Here is a 22749-nt window from a genome sequence, read left to right as displayed (position 1 = left end):
AACGGGAAAGAACGAAGTATGCTATACAGGAGACTAGAAAACAAGTAAAACGGCACAGGAGTTAAAAAGAAGGCACAGGGAAATATCACTGGCTGACCACTTAGGTAAAATAGGGAAGAGCCAGTCACCCTGTTAACACATTAAAACCATCTGCCTAAAAGCTTGGAAAAAAAACGTTGGAAAATTTACAAAACAAAACTCTAACCACATTCGTTTGAACGTTACCTAAAATACACTCCTGGAAATGGAAAAAAGAACACATTGACACCGGTGTGTCAGACCCACCATACTTGCTCCAGACACTGCGAGAGGGCTGTACAAGCAATGATCACACGCACGGCACAGCGGACACACCAGGAACCGCGGTGTTGGCCGTCGAATGGCGCTAGCTGCGCAGCATTTGTGCACCGCCGCCGTCAGTGTCAGCGTCAGCCAGTTTGCCGTGGCATACGGAGCTCCATCGCAGTCTTTAACACTGGTAGCATGCCGCGACAGCGTGGACGTGAACCGTATGTGCAGTTGACGGACTTTGAGCGAGGGCGTATAGTGGGCATGCGGGAGGCCGGGTGGACGTACCGCCGAATTGCTCAACACGTGGGGCGTGAGGTCTCCACAGTACATCGATGTTGTCGCCAGTGGTCGGCGGAAGGTGCACGTGCCCGTCGACCTGGGACCGGACCGCAGCGACGCACGGATGCACGCCAAGACCGTAGGATCCTACGCAGTGCCGTAGGGGACCGCACCGCCACTTCCCAGCAAATTAGGGACACTGTTGCTCCTGGGGTATCGGCGAGGACCATTCGCAACCGTCTCCATGAAGCTGGGCTACGGTCCCGCACACCGTTAGGCCGTCTTCCACTCACGCCCCAACATCGTGCAGCCCGCCTCCAGTGGTGTCGCGACAGGCGTGAATGGAGGGACGAATGGAGACGTGTCGTCTTCAGCGATGAGAGTCGCTTCTGCCTTGGTGCCAATGATGGTCGTATGCGTGTTTGGCGCCGTGCAGGTGAGCGCCACAATCAGGACTGCATACGACCGAGGCACACAGGGCCAACACCCGGCATCATGGTGTGGGGAGCGATCTCCTACACTGGCCGTACACCACTGGTGATCGTCGAGGGGACACTGAATAGTGCACGGTACATCCAAACCGTCATCGAACCCATCGTTCTACCATTCCTAGACCGGCAAGGGAACTTGCTGTTCCAACAGGACAATGCACGTCCGCATGTATCCCGTGCCACCCAACGTGCTCTAGAAGGTGTAAGTCAACTACCCTGGCCAGCAAGATCTCCGGATCTGTCCCCCATTGAGCATGTTTGGGACTGGATGAAGCGTCGTCTCACGCGGTCTGCACGTCCAGCACGAACGCTGGTCCAACTGAGGCGCCAGGTGGAAATGGCATGGCAAGCCGTTCCACAGGACTACATCCAGCATCTCTACGATCGTCTCCATGGGAGAATAGCAGCCTGCATTGCTGCAAAAGGTGGATATACACTGTACTAGTGCCGACATTGTGCATGCTCTGTTGCCTGTGTCTATGTGCCTGTGGTTCTGTCAGTGTGATCATGTGATGTATCTGACCCCAGGAATGTGTCAAAGTTTCCCATTCCTGGGACAATGAATTCACGGTGTTCTTATTTCAATTTCCAGGAGTGTAGATTGCAGATCCATCGGCGAATCAGCCGCGGCCCGATGGTCGGAAAAGTAAAACGCAGTCCAATAAAATGTGGCGCACTAATGAATTACTCTGTTCCAATTCTGCCTCACATGACGGTAATGAGTGTTAAAAGCAATACAGGAGTCCAGCACAGCTGTCCCGGTGAAGGTCCTGCTGTAATTCTATTATTAAGTGCAACGGATGTACTTGTATCGTGCAGATTCTGCTTGTCTTGGACCGTGGACAGTTAGTGCCGTTAAATGGAAGGGAGAGGCTGAAATCATGAAATATACAACGTAATCCTTTCCAGTAATGCCAAAGAAGCCAGCGAACCAACACTGGCGATTTTATTCTCAAGCCAAAGTGATTTCCAACAGACACTGTTCAACAAAAATCAAGATGTGTCATTTGCTCTACTTGCTGGACTCCGGCTGCCATAGGCTACCAAACAGCTAGTAGCGCCTACCTCTTGAGAGTGGTATTTTGTAGTCAGGCGGCACTTCCTGTTGGATTACGAGTAATGCGACTTTTTCACATGCGCTTTGAGAGTTCCCTTTGATAAAACATGTACTCTCACATTTACTTTGTTTCTCAATACATCAACGTGCGAGCAACATTGAACATCTTTAAAACCGCAAAAAATACTTCACATTGCATTCAGTAAGTCCCATTTACTAGAAAGAGAACACTAAAATTTCTCTCCAAATTTTAAAGCGATGCGAAACAAAATGTTACCATCTCCAACCGACGATCGCATCGCCTTTAAGTTTCCCATGCGATTAAGAGAGAGAGATACTGGAGAGAGATGTGGGACTGAATACAGAAAGTGTACACAAGCATGTGAGCATAAACATTATTCCTCAAGTCTCCTAGCCTTGCCGACCACATAGTGCCTTTGAGAATTTTTTCTACCGCCAAGATCCGAAACTACTATCTCGGGTCCAAAGACACAGGCCGGCCGGAGTCGCCGAGCGGTTCTAGGCGCTTCAGTCTGGAACCGGGCGACCGCTACGGTCGCAGGTTCGAATCCTGCCTCTGACATGGATGTGTGTGATGTCCGTAGGTTAAGTCCCATAGTGCTCAGAGCCATTTGAACCAAAGACACGGCTCAGCTACCGAGGATATAATGACTTTCAGAATTTCTTGTTCTTTTATTAAGTATCTGCTAAGCATTTAAGGAGTACTAGTTCTTCACTTCCTCCACTTCCTTCGGTACCGGTACTTCTGAAGCTAAAACCTATTTGGCCCTTTGCACGCAATCACTACTCAAAAACTGTGTTTCGATATCTCGAACCTTTCAAAAAACATCGCATGGTCACCTGCTCCATCACACAGTTTTAACACATCGCGGCAACTGTTCTCAGCAACAACTGCTGTGAGTAGGAAGGACGATTGTTTTCTGTGGCCAAAATGACGAGCTTTGCTGCGGAATGTGACGCTTCCTGAACGATTAAAACATTGTGCTGTACGGGAACTAACACGGAACACAGCGGTGGACAGAGAGATTCAGTCCGGAAACAATGCTCTCTAGACCGTTACTAAGCCATTTCTCCATAAGCAAGATATACGAGAGCTGCTGTAAATTTTGGAATGAAGAGGTGAAATGCTGAGAGAAGTGCAGCTTCGAGGAGGTGGGTGTGTGAGGGGGGGGGGGGGGGGTCGTTAGTTGGGTCTGCATAGCAGAGCCAGCAAGGATATTGCCAGCCAAAAGCAAAGTTACGATTTCCATTCCTAGTCCGCCAAAAACTTTTGTCAGGAAGTTTCAGTTTTCCGTCCCTTTCATTGCGGTTAAAGGTAACGCTTCACTACATGTCCTGTATATTCTGCCAACCACTGAAGCCCATGGTAGAGGGTACTTTCCATTGTGGCACTTGTTAGGACATCTTCCCATCCCACACGCGTACTGAGCGACGAAAAAATGATTTCACAAACGCTCCTCTCAGACTGTGAAAATATTTTGTTGGGGCCCACCTATAAAGGGGGAAATGATCAGCACAAAATACGAAATCAGAGGTCGCACGGAAAGAATTAAGTGTCTGCTTTTCCCCGCGCGCTGTTCTTGAGTAGAACGGTATAGAAATAGCTTTAAGGTGGTTCGATGATCCCTCTGTCAGGTATTTAACTGTGTATTTGAGAGTAATCATGTAGCTGTACATTGCATGAACGACTCTGTGAGCGTTTTAATTTTTTCATGCCGTTGTTACGAAGCAATACGCAGGGAGCAGTACTATATTCCTAGTCTCCTCCCGTAACGTCGAAGTACGCTTCCGCGGGATAATTTGTGGGTCTTCAAGCGTCATCCAGTTCAGTTTTCCAGAATTTCTGCGACGATCTCCAATGTTTCAAACATTCATTACAATTTGTGCTGTCCATAGCTGTGTACTTCAAAATCCCCTGCTGGTCCTACCTGGAATGGGTTCCGCCCATTTCAGGGGTATACTAGGTTAGGTCATTCGAATGTTGTTTAAGTAACCTTATTTGTTTGGGAGACTACGTTTTCGTAACACTGTATCAAAGAACTTAAGTTTGTCACCTAATTTACCTACAGCTAAGCTGTACGGTGGCGTGGTCTCCTGACCATTTATTACATATTCCGACTGCACCATCGTATTATGCATATCAAGACGTTTCATTCGAACCCAAACTCGATAGGGTAGAGTCAATTTTACGTATTTCCATGTAATCGATACACAAATACAATAAATAAATCGCAAGTGCGCACCAAGATTAAAAAGTCGAAGCTGGCGTACACAAACATTCAAGACCCGACAGCCACAGGAGATTTTGTGCAGTGGAGGCAACCAGCCCGCTGGAAAGTCCGTGGAAGGGTGGGTTAGCACGCGGCTGTGCAGGCCAGCCGACCGCCCACGGACCAAAACAGTTTTTGTCAGAGAAAAGGGATAATGGCTTGCGTGTTCAACTTAAAAGCAAAACCCACTGTATTGTTTAGGAGAGCCCCAGCATACGCATTTTTGTGACAGACCTAGTGCACAGTTTATATATATATATATATTTCCGGATTGGTCGGATTAAACAGAGCGCCATTCTCCCGTTTATAAGAGTAACGCTGACTGGTGGACTATTTCTGACGCAATGAGCTGGAGGAGTGAGGGAAAGACAGCGGATGTTATACCCTTTCGCTTTTTGTGTGGAGGGAAGTCGTTCCGGTGACACTCTTGTAGCAGGAACATGTAGTGGGAGTGAGTGCGCTCGTGCGTGTACGCAGAGAGCGGGGAACAAAGTCTCTACTCAGTACTGCACTGGGAGAGCACCTCTGTTGCTAGCGAATCGGAGTGATACTCTATACTGAGTCACTAGCGAATAAGTGTTTGATCACTGTGTTGGCTGTGACAATGTGCGGTGTGAATACAGACAGAGTATTAGTTAGCGCCTGCAAGCGAACATTGAGTGGCATCGCAGTGGACAGGTTATCTGACCGGTGTACCATGCCAATAGACTAGGGGCAGATAGGAGTCCTTGACTTCTTCAAGGCGTAGTGAGAGTTCGACTAGCGAAGGTCAATCCAGATAGAAAGAGACAGTTTTATTATTTTTCAGGGGCGAACGACGCAGGCAGCAGTCGTTGCAGCTCACGGTATTGTGCACTACAGCATAGGCGAGCCCCATCTTTCCTCCATTAGAAGTAACATACTTCATTCACGTCACTCCATTACATTTCTCACGCCTATGCCATCATTCTATTTCTTACCTCCACAAATTATTACACCCAAGTATTGGTATAAATTGATTCCAATTGTGGCTCATTCACGTTTTAGTCACATGATATCACTGTTTTCGTTTTGTGAAATACGAACTTTACGATTCTGAGTATTTAAAGCAAATTGTCAATCTTAGGTCGTGACAAGACTGCAAAGTGGAGCTAACTGCAGATTCGTGTAGCGTTTTTCAGACATTACTACTTCACTGCCAGTGGCTATCACTAGCTGTAGGTGTGAAGGGCCCTTTACACACACACACACACACACACACACACACGTTTTTATGACCAGACCGTGTTTTCGATGACGATCTCCACGTCTGGACTGCAGTATTCATTTCGCATTTACACTTTCCATCCATACTGCAGCTTTCCCGCAGTCCTGAATCAGTAGTCCAACTGTGCATAGTGTTTTCTGGAACCGAGCGAGGTGGCGCAGCGGTTAGAACAGTAGACTCGCACTCGGGAAGCCGACGGTTCAAACACGCCTCCGGCCAGCCTGGTTTAGGTTTTCCTACATTTTTCTAAATCGCTCCAAGCGATGGTTCCTTTGAAAGCTCACGGCCGATTTGCTTCCCCAGTCTCGACTCAATTCGAGCATCTGCTCGGTCTCTAACGACCTCAACGTCGACGGTTCGTTCAACCCTGATCTTTCTTCTATTTTCTGGACACGACCAAATTAAGTTAATTGGTTTACAGTATTAATCTACTCTGTTTAGTGCTATTAGTTTGGAAGAAAATGCACAAAAGGCTGGCTTTTAAAACGTGTAAAATTTTCGCATGTTTATCTTTTGAAGGAGCTAAGGATTGAGAAAGTGGACTGGTTTAACTACCTAGTATGAAGAGAGATCCTTCGTGTTATTACAGTATTTTAGTCCGTATGTAATGAAAAAAATCAGTGAAGTCCTTATGAAAGACGTAGTAACATGAGGTACTTGACAACTGGCCTAAGTTATCTTTATATGAAATTTTCTGCTGTGATATCAGCTTCATTGTTGAGCAACGCCATTCCGAAAACACGTCGCGCCATATATTACGAAGTACTGAAGCACCTTATCTAGTTTGCGTCAGTCCGAGCGCCGCCGAACTTCGCACAGGCCGAACACCGGCAGTAACATAGATAATTTTTTTTTTCATTCGGCAATTCATTCACACGCAACGAATTGCCTTCGCAAACGCTGCCGCAGACACGTCAGTTCAAATATCTGAGCTTGTAAAGGTCCCTTGAGATGATTAATATTATTTGCCACGTCATATGAGAGCGGCAATTGTTCTAACCACCTTTCCACAGAACACACCTGAAGTTGCTTCTACGACACTAACCAGGAGAAGTGACTCAGAGTCCCGAGCTGTAAGGACACGTGTCTGGATGCAGCCCTGGAATGCCGCAGCTTCAGACGATACCCTCCTTTCACAGCCCGCTGGCGCAGAATGAGTAAGGCTACACCAGTAAGGCGACGCAGCAGCCGGTCACGCCCCTTGACCGCGACTGTCTACTCTCTCCCGTTGCGGCGTGACGTGGCGGCCTCCCATTGGACAGCGCCGGGGGCCCGCGCCGCGTCCTTGCAGCTGGCCGACGTAAACAGTATCGCGGCGCGCCGCAACTATTTCGTCCAAGGACGCTCACGGAATTGAGTGAGAGGAACACAAGTGGAAGACATCTGGAACTGTTCCAATATTTCCGCGTCCGTGGAAGGAATCCAAAAGAGCCCAACAAAAACGCGACATAACACTGGTCATTTTGGTAGCAATATAGCCCGCAATCTATCGCTGTCCTCGACCCGGAAACACAGGAAAGTATCAACCAATACAATACTTCGAATGCTAGTGCAAGAGGGAAATTCTGTTATGGAAAATGATTTACAGCCAATCGGGGTACGTTTGTACTGCTTCTTGAAAATACTGGACACATCGTAACAGACATTGTAAAATTTTAGTTCTATAGTTACTGAGTACATGGAAAAGTGTGAATGTATAGTAACTATGCTTTATTAGAGTAAAATTTCAGTTTTAACGGTGGTATAAAGTTACACTGTTACTCAGGATAACTTCGGACCAATCTTAAAAAATAAAGACTTTCCTTTTATCTAATGCTCTGGGTAAATTTGCATCGTGCCAGAATAAAATCAGGTTTTAAGAAGAAGTAAAAAACAAACAGTGTTAATTCAGTACTGCAGCTTTACTTCGACATATCAAGGTACCTGTATTTGTTCAAATTCAATCATTGTTGCCAGAAGCTCTCTTCACAGCCAACTCAAAGGATAATCAAGAATTTGTAGGAAGGCGGAAAGGCAACTGAAATACTAACTAGTAATCACAGCGGCAATAAAGCAGTTACTTTTAATACAAAATAATGCAAGCAGGTGGAGCAAAACTGGTAAGCGGTACGACCATACCCTTACTGGTCAAATGTTACTCTAATTTACGTTGATCTCCAAATGTCGGTTAATATTTGGAAAACGCAATTTAAGTTTATTACACATGTTTTGAACTGACTTCATCTGGGACTGAGGGCTGTTTTTACAGAACGCATTACACCCTTTTTGTAGTTAGTAACTACATCGTGACGTCATCAAACTCGAGAGAGAGAGAGAGAGAGAGAGAGAGAGAGAGAGAGAGAGAGAGAGAGAGACTCAGACTATACGAACTGGCGAGAAACTTACGTTATAGATTCCGAACAGATGCCATATGCCGCCCCCCCCCCCCCCTCCGAAAAACTATATTCTCCACTTAATGTTGTGTCATTATGTTTAGAAGTTAAAGCTTTAATAAAGAGTGAAGTTGTTTCATGAATACCTCAATCACCCTGAACATCATGAATACTACTACTAAATTCCTACGAATTTTCCACTTCTGCGGCCCAAGCTTCGGAATGTTTACTGTGAAATTGATGGCATGACTTTTTAAATTAATTCTTCTTCTTCTTCTTGTTGCTGTTTTGTTTGCAGCCTCAAGACGTCGTGTTTCAACTCAAACTGTGCGCAATAGGCTGCATGATGGGCACCTTCACCCCCGACGTCCATGGCGAGGTCTATCTGTGCAACCACGACACCATGCAGCTCAGTAAAGATGAGCCTAACAACATGTCGAATGCACCGATCAGGATTGGCATCACGTTCTGTTCACCGATGCGTGTCGCATATGCCTTCAACCAGACAGTCGCCGGAGATGTGTTTGGAGGCAACCCGGTCAGGCTAAACGCCTTAGACACACTGTCTAGCGAGTGCACCAAGGTGGAGGTTCCCTGCTGTTTTGGAGTGGCATCATGTGGGGCCGACGTACGCCGCTGGTGGTCATGCAAGGCGCCGCAACGGCTGTACGACACGTGAATGCCATCCTCCGGCTGATAATGCCACCGTATCAGCAGCATATTGGGACAGCTTGTGAATGACTTCCTTCAGGATAACGACGTCGCTCGACTAGAGTGGCCAGCATGTTCTCCAGACTTGAAGCCTATCGAATATGCCTAGTATAGATTGGAAATGGCTGTTTATGGATGACGTGACCCACCAACCACCCTGAGGGATCTACACCGAAACGCTGTTGAGGAGTGGGACAATCTGGACCAACAATGCCTTGATGAACTTGTGGATGTATGCCACGACGAATACAGGCATGCATAAATGCAAGAGGACGTGCTACTGGGTATTAGAGGTACCGGTGTGTTCAGCAATCTGGACCACCACCTATTAAGATCTCGCTGTATGGTGGTACAACATGGAATGTGTGGTTTTCATGAGCAATAAGAAGGGCGGAAATCATGTTTATGCTGATCTCAATTCCAATTTTCTGTACAGGTTCCGGAACTCTTGGAACCGAAGTGATGCAAAACTTGTTTTGATGTGTGCATTTATTTCTTGACATCGTCCCCTGGCGACGAACACATTTCTCCCAACAAGAGATCAGTTGATACCGTAACTACGTTTGTTGATGAAGCCACCTCACCTCTACTCGCACCGTTTAATCACTATCAGAGTGAAGCCCTCGAATGCGTTCTTTTTGATCGGATGGGATCACGTCGAGACTGTATGGAGAATGATCCATGACAGTGAATCCAAGAGTCGCAATTTTGCAGATGTCGCAGCGCTCGTGTGCAATCTGACATTGTCATGCTGAAGGAGAGGGTGCTCTATGTTTGGAACAACTTTTCAAATTCGAAACTCCATTACAGCGCGCTATTTCTCACGCAGTAACATAGCTGCGTTACACGCAAGTTACACGGTACATTTCGGAGCCCTATAGTAGCAGAGGTCTGCAAATATGTAGATATGAATAGAGATTTAGAATGTTAGCGAAGTTTGTTTTATTTAATAAGCGTTCAGAGTTTTCAAACACAAAATTAGGGGACATTACTTTCAGCACGCCCTTCTACAAGCGTTAATCAGGCAGTGACCTCCTATCAACTTCTTATCTGATTTCTGCTGAAGAATTTAAGGCCGTGAAACGGAGGCAGTAGTTGAAAAATGAGCGAGACAGGATTGTTCCTATCACCAAGTGGTTCAGTCTGTAACAAGGCGAAGCTGAAAGGTGGAAGGAATACATAGAGATGGGAGAGGAGACAGTGCGAGAAGAATCTGACAGAGCACTTTAAGGCCTAATGGAAACAAGGCCCCTGACGTAGGCTACATTCCTTCAGTATTAAGGAGATCCTTGGAAGAACCATCTATGACAAATTATTTTATCTGGTGTGCAAGATATATGAGACGGGCGGAATACCCACAGATTTCAGGAAGCATGCTGTGGCTCCAATTCCACTTAAGGCAGGAGCAGACAGGTGTGGATACTATGGAAGCATTAGTTTAGTAAGTCCTGTTTGCAAGAGACTGACACGCATTCATTACAAAAGAATAAAAAAAATGTTCGAGGTCGAGCTTGGAGAAGTACAGTTCGGATTATGGAGAAATGTAGGAATAAGCGTGGCAATACTGACTCGACAACGTAGCTTAAAAGACAGGTTGAAGAAGGGCAAACGACATTTATAGCTATTGTAGACTTAGAGAAGTGTTTGGCAATGTTGGCTGATAATTCTCTTCGAAATTCTGAAGGTAGCAGGGGTAAAATACTGGCAGGGAAAAGCTATTTATAGCTTTTACAGAAACCAGACGGCAGTTATAAGAGTCGAGAGGCATGAAAGGGAAGCAGTGGTTGAGAAGGAGCGATACAGGGCTGTAGCGTATCCCCGACTTATTGAATCTATATTGAACAAGCACTAATGGAAACCAGGGGGAAATTTGGGAAAAATTAAAATTCATGGGGAAGAAACGGAAAATTGAGATTTTCCGATGACATTGTAATTCTGTCAGTGGGCGAAGGACTTTGAAGAGTAGTTGAATGGAATGGGTACTATCTTCAAAGGTGTTTATAAAATGAGAAAGTAAAACAAAGGTAATGGAACGAATTCTAATTAAATCCTGTGATGCTGAAGGAATTAGATCAGGCAGCAAGACCCTAAAAATAATGGAGGAGTTTTGCAATTTGGGCAGCGTAACAACTGATTATGGCCAAAGCAGATAGGATATCCTAAGCAAAACATTTCTGATGAACATGAAATAGTTAATATCGGATTTAAATTTAAAGTATTAGGAGGTCTATACTGAAGGTATTTGTCTGGGATGTAGCCTTTCTCAGAAGGGACACATGGACGATGAGCAGTTCAGATAACACAGCAGCAGCTTCTGATACTTGGTGCTAAGGAAGAATGCTGAAGGTGAGAGGGTAAATCATGTAGTCAGTTCAGAACCTCCCCATTGAGTAACTGTAAAGAGAAAAAAAAAAATATTTGTGGCACAACTTTGTTAACAGAACAGACACTAAGGTATTTTGTTCATTTGATAATGGAGGTAAGCTTGGCAGGTAAAAATTGGCGAGGGAGATGAAGACTTTACAGTAATCTGGTTCAGATGGTTGTATGTCGCAGCATTTACACTGAAGAGCCAAAGAAACTGGTAAACTAACATCATTTAGTGCCCCCGCGAGCACGCAGAAGTGCCGCAACACGACGTGGCATGGACTCGACTAATTTGTTCTGGAGGGAACTGACACCATGAATCCTGCAAGGCTGTCCATAAATCCGTAAGAGTACGAGGAGTAATGACCTGAACAGCACGTTGCAAGGCATCCCAGATATGCTCAATAATGTTCATGTCTGGGGAGTTTGGTGGTAAACTGAAGTGTGTAAACTCAGAAGGGTGTTCCTGGAGCCACTCTGTAGCAATTCTGGATATGTGGGGTGTCGCATTGTCCTGCTGGAATTGCCCACGCCCGTCGGAATGCACAATGGACACGAAGGAATGCAGTTGATCCAACAGGATGCTTACGTACCTGTTACCTGTCAGTCGTATCTACAAGTATGAGAGGTCCCATATCACTAACTGCACATGCCCCACACCATTACAAGTGCCTCTACCAGCTTGAACAGTCCCCTGCTAACTCACAGGGTCCATGGATTGATGAGGTTATCTCCTCCATATCCGTACACGTACATCCTCTCAATACAATTTGAAATGAGACTCTCCAACCAGGCAACATGTTTCCAGTCACCAACAGTCCAATATCGGTGTTGACGGGTCCAGGCGAGGCGTAAAGCTCTGTGTTGTGAAGCCATGAATGGTACACGAACGGACCTTCGACTCCTAAAGCCCGTATGGAGTATGTTTCGTCGAATGGTTCGCACGCTGCCACTTATCGATGACCCAGCATTGACATCTACAGCAATTTTCTGAAGTGTTGCACTGCCGTCACGTTGAACAATTCTCTTCAGTCGTCGGTGGTCCTGTTCTTGTAGGATCTTCTTCCGGTCGCAGCGATGTCTGAGATTTGATGTGTTGTCGTAGATATTCACGGTACACTCGTGAAATGGTCTTACGTATCTCTACATTTGAATACGCATGCCTATACCAGCTTCTTTGGCGCTTCAGTGTATATGGAGATGAAAAGCCTCGCATATGATATGATATAGCGTGTAAAGCTGCAGCAAACTGGCCTAAAGATTGAAGTCCACCAGTGTTAACTTACTGTTACTGCCGTTTTCAGAAGAAACGATTGAATTCAGCACCATGTATCACTTGTGTCCCATAGCAAGCAGGTACCCTTGATAGGCGAGGTTTACTTAGTCACTGACACCGTCAGTTTTCACATCAACTCTACGCTTCTGAGAGTCGCGGAAGAAATCTGTAGAAGATTAAGGTCTGGCAGTGCGCTCTGTTAAGATGATCTGTGATATTCCCACACTGATTAAACAAGCACGTGACGAATTGTGAGACTCTTGTTTAAATAAGTACTATTTTTCCGTTACTCGTAGACTTGCGAAAAATACTGAGGAATAGGGCGAACGACTGTTTTGTAAGCGACCTTTTGATTTAAATTCTTACGATTCTAGAGGCTAGATTAACGTGTTTTCCTTTCTGCTTACAAAGCTCCAGATATTTCAGGAAAGTGGTCGTCTAATTTGGGCGCGGATTAAGAATTTATGTGGCCCAGCCCTGTTTTATAATAATACGCATCTGGGCAACCAACAGCCGAATCCAGAAACGTCACCTTTGGTTAAGAGCCTCTTGCTAGTGTAGTTTGACTTTTCAGTGACTAACCAATGTTTACGGAGACACTAATATCTTTTTGACAAGTTTAATTTTAATTGACGTTGGTGGATTCGGCCCTGAGCTAAGTATAGTTGGCCACTTACCTCTGGTACAGAGGGAAGTATCGCGGCCACTGGGAGTTACAGAATGTCAGAGATAATGTTTTATTGTCTTCCAACACAGACAACTCTCAGGCGCGCAACTGCTACCGTTCAGCTGCAGTGTACACATTTTGACATGGGAGTAACGGATTTGTGAATGTACATTATAGAGACGATCATTTTCAGGTGAGTACATATCTGTAGCAAGGAAAATGAAATTAAATCAAGGCTATTACAATACATCGCTGCGGGTAGAAGGAAAGACATTCAAAACGTCTGAAAAACGTTTATGGAATTCCCTTATATTGCATAATGCATTGGAATATAACTACAGTTACTGTTAACCAACTATCCGCTCACACAAACAACACTTCGTCAGGCAATTACAGCGTCAGAAATTAGAGGTCGGTGAGGGTAGTGACAATCAGAGAATTGTCGACACGAAGTGTTCCGAATTCTGCCCACGGCCATCTTATCGCACCCTTAATATGGCTACTCCGTATGAGGCTCGTAACATACTAATTGATAACCTAGTGAAAGAACACAGACACTGGACAGGCAGGCTGGCAGATTTAAATTGGGTGCCGTAGCAGTAATTTATGAGAGAGGCGAGAAAAATGACGAACGTAGCAGAAGGGAAGGGGAAGAAAATTAAGGACACAAGAAAAAGAAGCCTGACTAGGAGACGAAGTTTATTTTTTGACAGAGAAATGAAGATATATCCATATATCCCGATTTTACTCTTAAAAGCTGTTGAAAAATTACGTCTTATGTGTTTTTCATGAAACAACGAATTCATCGTCGTCAGCTGGATATAGTTAACTAAACGTGATAACTTTCTATCATTTGCATGAACAGCCAATTTTGTCCCATACTGCAATTCTCTCTTCTCTCTGTTTGTATAGAAATCGTTACCTGACGAACCCATCAGCTTTCCCTCAATAGGTATGTGAGTAACGGCGTGTGTTACGAAAGCAACCTTTACTGTGCAATCACGTCCAGTCATCAGCGAGGTCGTTAAAAAGGCATGAGGTCGCTTGGGTCAGCATCCTTCCGACGGGATAATCCCGACAGTCATTAGTAAGTTACCCTATTGGCTTGCCGAGTGCTGGGAAATTTTGTAACGGTCACTGGGATGTCATATGGGAAGAATACTACGGCGACGTCATGTGCTGTCCGCTGTGGGGTAAGAGGATGAGAGCGATAGTGCCCTGCGCGCATGCGCAGTACGAGTACCTAAGTCCTAGCGACAAACATCATCTGTCTCACTGCGTCGTGAACTGAGCCGATGTAGACGATTCAGGCTGGCTGACATGCTTACAAGCCGGTGTTACTTCTGATGTGTGTACAGTACATAACCTTGTAACACACAGCTCTACATCACAATTCGAAAATTAGTAAACAAAGAAGCTGGACTGTAAGTTAATGCTGCTTGCATGGGCCATTAGTTCAAATGGTATTCTTTTCGATATCGGAGGCTTTGTAGGAATACTCCACTTACGTTGGGCCCTACACAACCTACACAAAAAGTTTTAAATCGAGGCATACAAACGCGAGGAAAGTCTTTTTTAAACATAGTGTGATGAATTAGTTTGTTAAAAGATATAAAGGGAATGCCAACAAAGAATTTACGTCGTTTTTGCAAAAAATTCTTTTTCAGTAAATGATGTCTTCAGATCGAAGGGTGGTTTGACGCAGCTCTCCATGCTGCCCTGCCCTAACTTCTGAATATGCTTACTGTATTCATCTCTATTTCCCTCCACAATTTATACCCCCCTACTTCCCTCTAGCACTAAAATGGTGATCCTTTACGTCTCAGAATGTTTCTTGTAAGGCTGTACCACACATTTTCTCTGAGTTCTATTCAGTACTACCTCATTAGTTACGTCATCCACTCTCCTAATCTTCCGCTTTCTTCTGTAGCATCCCATTTCGAAACTTATATTCTCTTCTTATATAAACTGTTTATCGTCCATGTTTAACTTCCGTACATAGCTATACAAAATAGCTATTTTCAGAAGAGACTTCCTAACACAAATCTATATTAACAAATTTCTTGACTTCAAACACGCTTTCCTAACCGTTGCCAGTCTACGTTTTATACCCTCTCTACTTCGGCCATCATCAGTTATTCTGCTGCCCTAGTAACGAAACTCATCTACGACTTTAAGTGTGTCTTTTCCTAATCTAATTCCCTCAACATCACCTGTTTTGCTTTTGTTGATGTTCATTTTCTACCCTTGTTTGAAGAGACACTCCATTCAGTTCAATTGCTCTACTAAGTACTCTGAGGTTTACAGATGACATTGTGTCATACATCAAAGTTTCTATTTCTTCTTCCTGAACTGTAATTCCCACTCCAAATTTTTCTTTTTTTTTTCCCTTACTGCCTGCTCAATGCGCTATTCTAACATTGGTGACAAGCTACAACCTTGTCTCACTCCTTTATCGACCATTCATAATCCTCGACTCTTACTACTGCTGTCTAGAATCTGCAAAAGTTGTAAATAGCCTTTCGCTAGCCGAATTTTATCCCTTCTACCTTCTGAAGTTGCAAGAGAGTATTCTAGTCAACATTGTCGAAAGCTTTCTCTAAGTGTAAAAATGCTACAAACTTAGATTTGCCTTTCCTTAAAGGCATCTTCTAAGGTAAGTCGTATGGTCAGTATTGCCTCGCATGTTCCTAAATTCCTCCGAAATCCAAACTGATCTTCCCCCAAGTCGATTTCTGCCAGTTTTTCTATTATTCTATGAACAATCCGTGTTAGTATTTTGCCACCATGATTTATTGAAGTGATAGTTCAATAATATTCACACATCCCAACACCTGCTTTCTTCGGAATAGGAATTATTACATTCTTCTTGAAGTCTGAGTGCATTTCGCCTGTCTCATACCTCTTGCACACCAGGTGGATGAGTTTTGTCATGCCTGGCTCTCACAACGCTATCAGTAGGTCAGACGTAAAGTCACCTACTCCTGACGCCTTGTTTACACTTAGTTTTAAGTGCTCTGTCAAATTATTCTCGCAGTACGGTAAATCCCACATCATCTATGTCCTCTTCCATTTCTATAACATTGCCTCCAAGTTCATCTCCCGTGTACAGACCCTCTTTAATATTCCTTCCATCTTTCCCTTTTTTGCTTGCCTAATTTTCCATCTGAGCTCTTGACATTCATACATCTGATTCTCTTTTATCGAAAGGCCTCTAATTTACTAGACGGGGGTATCTTTCCCTTAGTGAAACACGTTTCTAAATCCTTACATTTATCCTCTAGCCATTACTGCTTAGCAAATTTTGCACTTCCTGTCACTAAATAGGCGAAGTACTTTCGCGAAAATCTTGACATCGTGTTGGATACACACTAGGGTCAGAAGACATGTGATACCTCCTAATATCTTTCAGACCTTTTGCCTCGCTTGTGCAGCAACTCGACATTGCATGGACCCATGAAGTCGCTGGAGGCCCCTGCAGAAATATTGAGCCATGCTGCAGCTATAGCCGACCGTAATTACGAAATGTCTGTGCTGGATTTTGTGTACCATCTGATCCCTCGATGATGGTCCCATAAATGTTCGATGGGGTTCATATCGGGCAATCTGAGTGGACAAATAGTTCGCTAGAGATGTCAACGATGCTCCTCAAACCAATCGCGAACAGCTTTTGACCAGTGACCTGGTGCAGTGTCATCCATAAACATTCCATCACTGTTTGGGAACACAACGTACATGAATTGCTGCAAACGATCTACATATTGTCGAACATAACCATTTCCATGACCAGTTCAGCTGGACTAGAGGACCCAGTTCATTCAATGTAAACACAGCAGACTTCAGGACAGTAGCACTAAAATGCAACCGATAGTAATAAAAATCTCGAGAGCCAAAAAGTTTGCCATTTATGCTCTTACAGCAATTTGTTATTCGTGACAATGTAGACAGTACTTTCACATGTATGTAGTCCTAAAAACTGTTCGTAAATGTAGCTAAAACCATATGAAAAGAACTATACAAACATACGAGGGTCGGTCAAAAAGTAATGCCTCCCATTTTTTTCTACCTAAAGAAATTAAGTTAAGTGAAAAATTTGAATTTGGCGCCATTCCTCAAACCTTCTTCTGCAATCCACTGCAGTAGTAACTTTCTGTGTCAACAGGTGGCAGCACAGCAGAAGTTTGTAAGATGGCCGACATCGATGTTCGTTTGAGACAGCGTTGTGTGATTGAATTCTTGAATGCAGAAGGTGAAACGCCCATACGCATTCATGAAAGACTGAAGAAGGTGTATGGTGTTGTGACAGTGGATGTCAGCACTGTTAGACGATGGGTTCGTCGTTGTAAGGAAGCTGAAGGGCAAACACCGTTGACTGACGAAAAGCGGAGCGGCAGGCCGGTGAGTGCAGTGACTCCACACAACATTCAGCAAGTTGATGACATCATTCGTGGTGACCGTCGGGTGACTGCAGATGAAGTGTGTCGCATTATTTCTCTTAGTAAAGGCAGTGTGATCACGATTATTAAACAATTGGGGTACTCAAAAGTTTGTGCACGGTGGGTTCCAAGAATGTTAACCGATCAGAATAAAGAGGCAAGGAAAACAATAGCCTCCCAACACTTGCAGCGCTTCCGTTTGGAGGGAGATGAGTTTCTGAAAAAAATTGTGACCGGGGACGAAACATGGGTGCATTTTTTTGAACCCGAATCAAAGAGGCAGTCAATGGAGTGGCGTCACACAAGCTCGCCGAGGAAGAAAAAATTCAAAACTGTGCGATCGGCAGGGAAAGTTATGGCAACAGTTTTCTGGGATACAGAGGGTGTGATTCTGGTTGATTTTTTGGAGCAGGGATGCACAATAAATTCTGTTCAATACGTCACAACCCTCAAAAAACTTAAAGCACGTCTTCAGCGAGTTCGCCCAACAAAAGCAATGGCAGATGTTCTTTTTTTGCATGACAATGCAAGACCACACACCAGTCGTCACACCTCTGACGAGATTGTCAAAATTGGATGGGAAGTTTTGCCTCATCCCCCATACAGCCCTGACCTGGCACCATCAGACTTCCATCTGTTCGGGCCACTAAAAGAAGCTCATCGTGGGATTCATTTTGAAGATGAGGAGGCCGTCAAAACATCCGTGCGTCAATGGCTTAGGAAGCAGAGCTGTGATTTTTACCGTGCTGGGATACATGCCCTTGTTCAAAGATGGACCAAAACTGTAGAGATGGGCGGAGATTACATTGAAAAATGACAAAATGATCCTCAATGTTGTGGTTTTCAACCTATGTAATTGCATTTAAATTTCCTGACAATTAAACGTAAAAAAAAAATAGGAGGCATTACTTTTTGACTGACCCTCGTATCTATTGCATTTGTATCCTTTGATTTACCACGAAGAATAATCGTAATTATTTATGTAAGGGAAATAGCGGTTGCTGCATCACTTCGTTTGTTGCTCCACAGTCTTCACAAGAAATTACCGATTAGGGAAATAACTCTTCGGGTTGCGAAATTAATATGACTACACTGGAGTTAAGGGACCACGTTCGAGCTATCTCTGTCTTACTTAGAGTAAAACTTATTAATTCTCTACTGGCCGTCTATAATGGGATTCAGTTCAATTCATGCATAATTATTTTGGTTGAATTGTTAAGATATACTACTGCACATTAACAATGATTATACATAGAGGAACTAATGTTTCCTAGTATTGCCGATATTTAGTTCAAAACATCAGTCATCCTATGTTGTTGTCTTCATGCTCATTAACTATTCGTACATCATTATCCCACAACACCCATTTATTGAAAGGGATTTGGTTAATCCCTAACCCACTGCAGAAAGAGGGATACTAAGTCCTTTATCTTTGCTTGTTGTACATGATTGTTTGGTAAAGCTCCTCAGAGGGGCAAAATACGATCATACATTAACCTCTTCTAATCGTTTAGTGTTTTCACACTGGTCTCATTGCATATGCAGCATGCAGGCCAACCAGTGATGACGTATGATGCACAATGAGAAGTTTAACTTAATTCATTCTGAAGCTTTTTGACTTTGGAACTGATATTTCAGTTCAATTGACCCAGGAAAAATCAGAATCCAGGGAGTGAACTGTTCTTACTGTCTCAATGCACTGTCAAATTCCTCTGAGAGCATTACAGTTTCAAATTTTCAAAGTTTCCTTTCTACAATACTGGAGGATCAATAGGCAGACCTATGCATATGACGACGTACTAGGAAGAATCACACTATCTGAAATACATATTTTGATGTAATCACACACAAATAAAACACAGTAATTTTTGTTTTGACAGGACCATCTGTCACTAAACATTCCTACACGATATTCACGGGATATATCAGGATTCATAGAGTTCACCGTAAACAAACGCAACAGCAAAACACTAGAATATTACAGGAAATAACAAGAGAAAGCTCCAGGCAGCTATAACCGACACTGTAATCATGTCGTCACAGAGACCTTTACATTGGCTCACGATGAGTTACGCCACACTGCTGAGCCACATCAGTGCAAGTTGAGTTGGTACTTATTCCTATGAAAGGTCAAAGATTTAGTATGCTTTGGAGCTCAAAAAGAGGGTCTGGAAAATCTCACTAAATCTCTTTTAAAGGCGGGGGGGAGGGGGGGGGCAATAAAAATCACACCATCTTTTTAAGTCAGGAAATATACTTTATTATAACAGGTAACGTTTTGTTTCATAAACTTAATCCCAAGCATAGACAGCATTGTAGTGACTACCAGTCTTTATGGACACACTGAACTGAGAGCATGCCTGGGATTCCCCGATTTGAAACAAGTGCCGCACAATTTTCCATTTCATTCGGGGAGTTCCCTGCCCGTTCATGGAAATCATTAGTGAGTCAGTCGGGATACTCTGCAAAGCATGTAATGTCGATTTACTTGTATCTGAACTATTACAGTGCGTATGTTACGTAACAAGTGGAAAAACACGTCTGACTAAGAAGCTAATCGTTTGTGGAAGGAAGCTAAGCTAAACTAAACTTTGCCGACAATTCTCTTAAGAGATCGTTTAATCAAGAGTGTGAAAAGCTAAGTAATCATACGATTCAAAGGAAAGTACAAACAATTTCTTTCATTTGCAAAGCAATTACAGGTTCAAAATGGTTCAAATGGCTCTGAGCACTATGCGACTTAAATTCTAAGGTCATCAGTCGCCTAGAACTTAGAACTAATTGAACCTAACTAACCTAAGGACATCACACACACCCATACCCGAGGCAGGATTCGAACCTGCGACCGGAGCGGTCGCTCGGCTCCAGACTGTAGCGCCTAGAACCGCACGGCCACTCCGGCCGGCAATTACAGGTTCAATGAAATTTAAGGTGTATGTTTTATCAAAGATCAGTCTTTTAGCGATCTGTCGAAATGGTTAATATTATTTTTGTGAAGCCTTTTTGTCCGTCCAAGTCAGTCCGTCTCTCCGCGTAAATATCACTCAGGTTTGGTAAGTTTAAAATAGGGTTTTAATCAAGTGTCGGAAACAGTTTTAATAATACACTTTGTAACTAAAACGTTTTTATTGAAGTGTTTTAATCGATGTTTGAAACAAAAATCTAATTTTTTACGTACTTTTACTCGACAACGGGGTAAGTCTCCCGTGTGTGAGAAAGGGGGGAGGGGGGCATGGCCTCCCACCACATCTCACCAAGGGAAGGGAGGAGGGCGTGATTCAAAAAATACCTCCCTTAATTACTGGACGAGCGCTAAAATAAATGGCTGACGAAGGAATCTGTTTCGTTTATATTTAAAATGCAGTTTTTGAATCACTGAGCCTACAATACACGAGCCGAGAAAAAGAAACGCCATTTAGACTGACTGCTTAGCTGAAAGTCATATCAGCACTTTACGGCTGTCACCAGGCATCTGCTATTACAGCTAGCAGTATGTGCGATGACTTAAGTAGATGCAGCTGTTAACATGATGGTTTTTAGTCGCAAGGGAGTCCGTAACATATAGACTGTATCACTGTGATTAACTGTAACTGGGAACGTAGCGCTACACGGATCCCGTAACACTTATCTAAATGGGCGTCCGCTGCGAGCCAGCAGGTAAGACGACTAACCTTCTCGCTGTTGCCGTCTACGACGGTGATGGCTTCGACGTGTTCGGCGGCCTCGTCGGCGTAGCAGGGGCACAGCCGGCTGAGGACGGAAGCTTTGGGGCGCATGTTGACAGCGCGAGAGAAAGTGATCGCCTTGCTTCGCCTGAGGCTGTGCTGCAGACTGACTCGCTGGACACCTGCCTAGCGCCACATCTATTACCCCTCCCCCACCCCACCCTACCCCCTCTCTTCACTACTTAACAGGCTGGCGCGCCCCTGCCCCGCCCACCGCGTCACGGCTCGTCACTGCATTCAACCCCCCACCAACGGTCAGATTGTACTGATCTACCTTATCGCCCCATCTAACTACCGAGCTCAACGGTGCACTGCGATACAGTCGTAATTGACAGGTATCAGAAATTCGAGTTCCGACGGACTTACTTCGCCTCTGAATTCCAACGACGGAGGCTAACCTTCGATTACGTGGCTTTCTGACAGCATTTTGAGGGATTGCTATTTAACGGCAGTGTCGTTTTGCAAGAGCTAAACACTACAAAATCAAAAACGCATTATTTGCAACATACATTGTACTACTAACAACACTACTTACAAAACCGTGGTTAATGCAGCAGCTTCTTACGCATTGATATTTTAACCGCTGTACTCCATAATACATGACGATTTGAGCTTTCTATTGCTTTCCTAAATCTACTGAGGTGAATATTCGAGTTTGCGCGTAGTCTGTGATGTGACATAAACAATGACGAGGCACTAATTTGCGTATATGCGCGCGCGCACACGCACGCACACACACACACACACACACACACACACACACACACACACACACACACACACACCCCAGGAACTTAAAATATTTCTAGATTTCTATTGTTACAAACGCTCATTATCACTCAAGTCTGTTCCAGGTATTTTGGCAAATGGTAGTGACAGCTGTGAGTTTTAAGACAGACTTCAACGCTCCTGAAGGACCATTTTCTCAAGACTCAAGTTATAATAACGTAAACAACAGCAACAAAACTTCTGCTTTAGGTAGCTATAGTCTATTACGTATTAAAAAAAACTGGTTGATCGTTTCTATTTTACGTTATTCTCGTAAGTAGTAGTGTTACATCCGACCAACTTCGAAGTGAGAAAGTCTATAATCACCGCCAAGACAAACAATTACAGTGTGTTCATTGTAACAAATGCGTAGCTACATTCAGTTTGGAAACTTGGGTACTAGAACAAAAAGTTATCGCAACCTAGTAGTTGGCGATCGACGCAGAGGTAGCTTAAGTTGGCGATTAAAGACTCATCGCGAAAATTTGTCGGGGAAGAGTCAAAATTAGTGACAGTAAGTTCCTGATTGCCATATTACAGACAACTGTCGTGGAAACCCTAAATCTTATGCAGGGTGCAGACACTGCTGATGGTTTCTTCACTCTATTTGGGATTTCCACATTTCAGTTGGCGTGTTACGTACTTATCACGCGTTGTGGACTGATCTAGTGGCTGTGAGCTATGACAATTTTCAGATCTACGTTGCAACTGACAGATTTTACAATAACTGAAATTTAAACAAAAGGCAAATTGATTTTGTAAGCATCTTCTT

The 22749-nt window shown here is 44.0% G+C and overlaps 1 protein-coding gene across 3 annotated transcripts in view; it reads right to left on the bottom strand.

The window, feature by feature from the left end:
• Positions 1-22749, bottom strand: part of LOC126259158 (hexokinase type 2) — a 431236-nt gene that overhangs the window by 241268 nt on the left and 167219 nt on the right. Inside the window, exon 1 of one of the 3 annotated variants that reach the window (XM_049955704.1) lies at positions 21156-21286. The exons of 1 other annotated variant lie outside the window; for it this stretch is intronic. In XM_049955704.1, coding sequence (XP_049811661.1) covers positions 21156-21260 — 105 coding nt within the window. In that variant the 5' untranslated portion in view covers positions 21261-21286. Of the gene's footprint in view, positions 1-21155; positions 21287-22749 lie in introns of those variants that run through there. One more of the 3 variants, XM_049955703.1, reaches the window with a different exon arrangement.

This window comes from Schistocerca nitens, chromosome 5 (assembly GCF_023898315.1).
Source record: "Schistocerca nitens isolate TAMUIC-IGC-003100 chromosome 5, iqSchNite1.1, whole genome shotgun sequence".
Lineage (NCBI taxonomy): Eukaryota > Metazoa > Arthropoda > Insecta > Orthoptera > Acrididae > Schistocerca > Schistocerca nitens.
The sequence above is the reverse complement of the archived record's forward strand: the minus strand, read 5'-3'. Positions and strand labels throughout refer to the sequence as shown.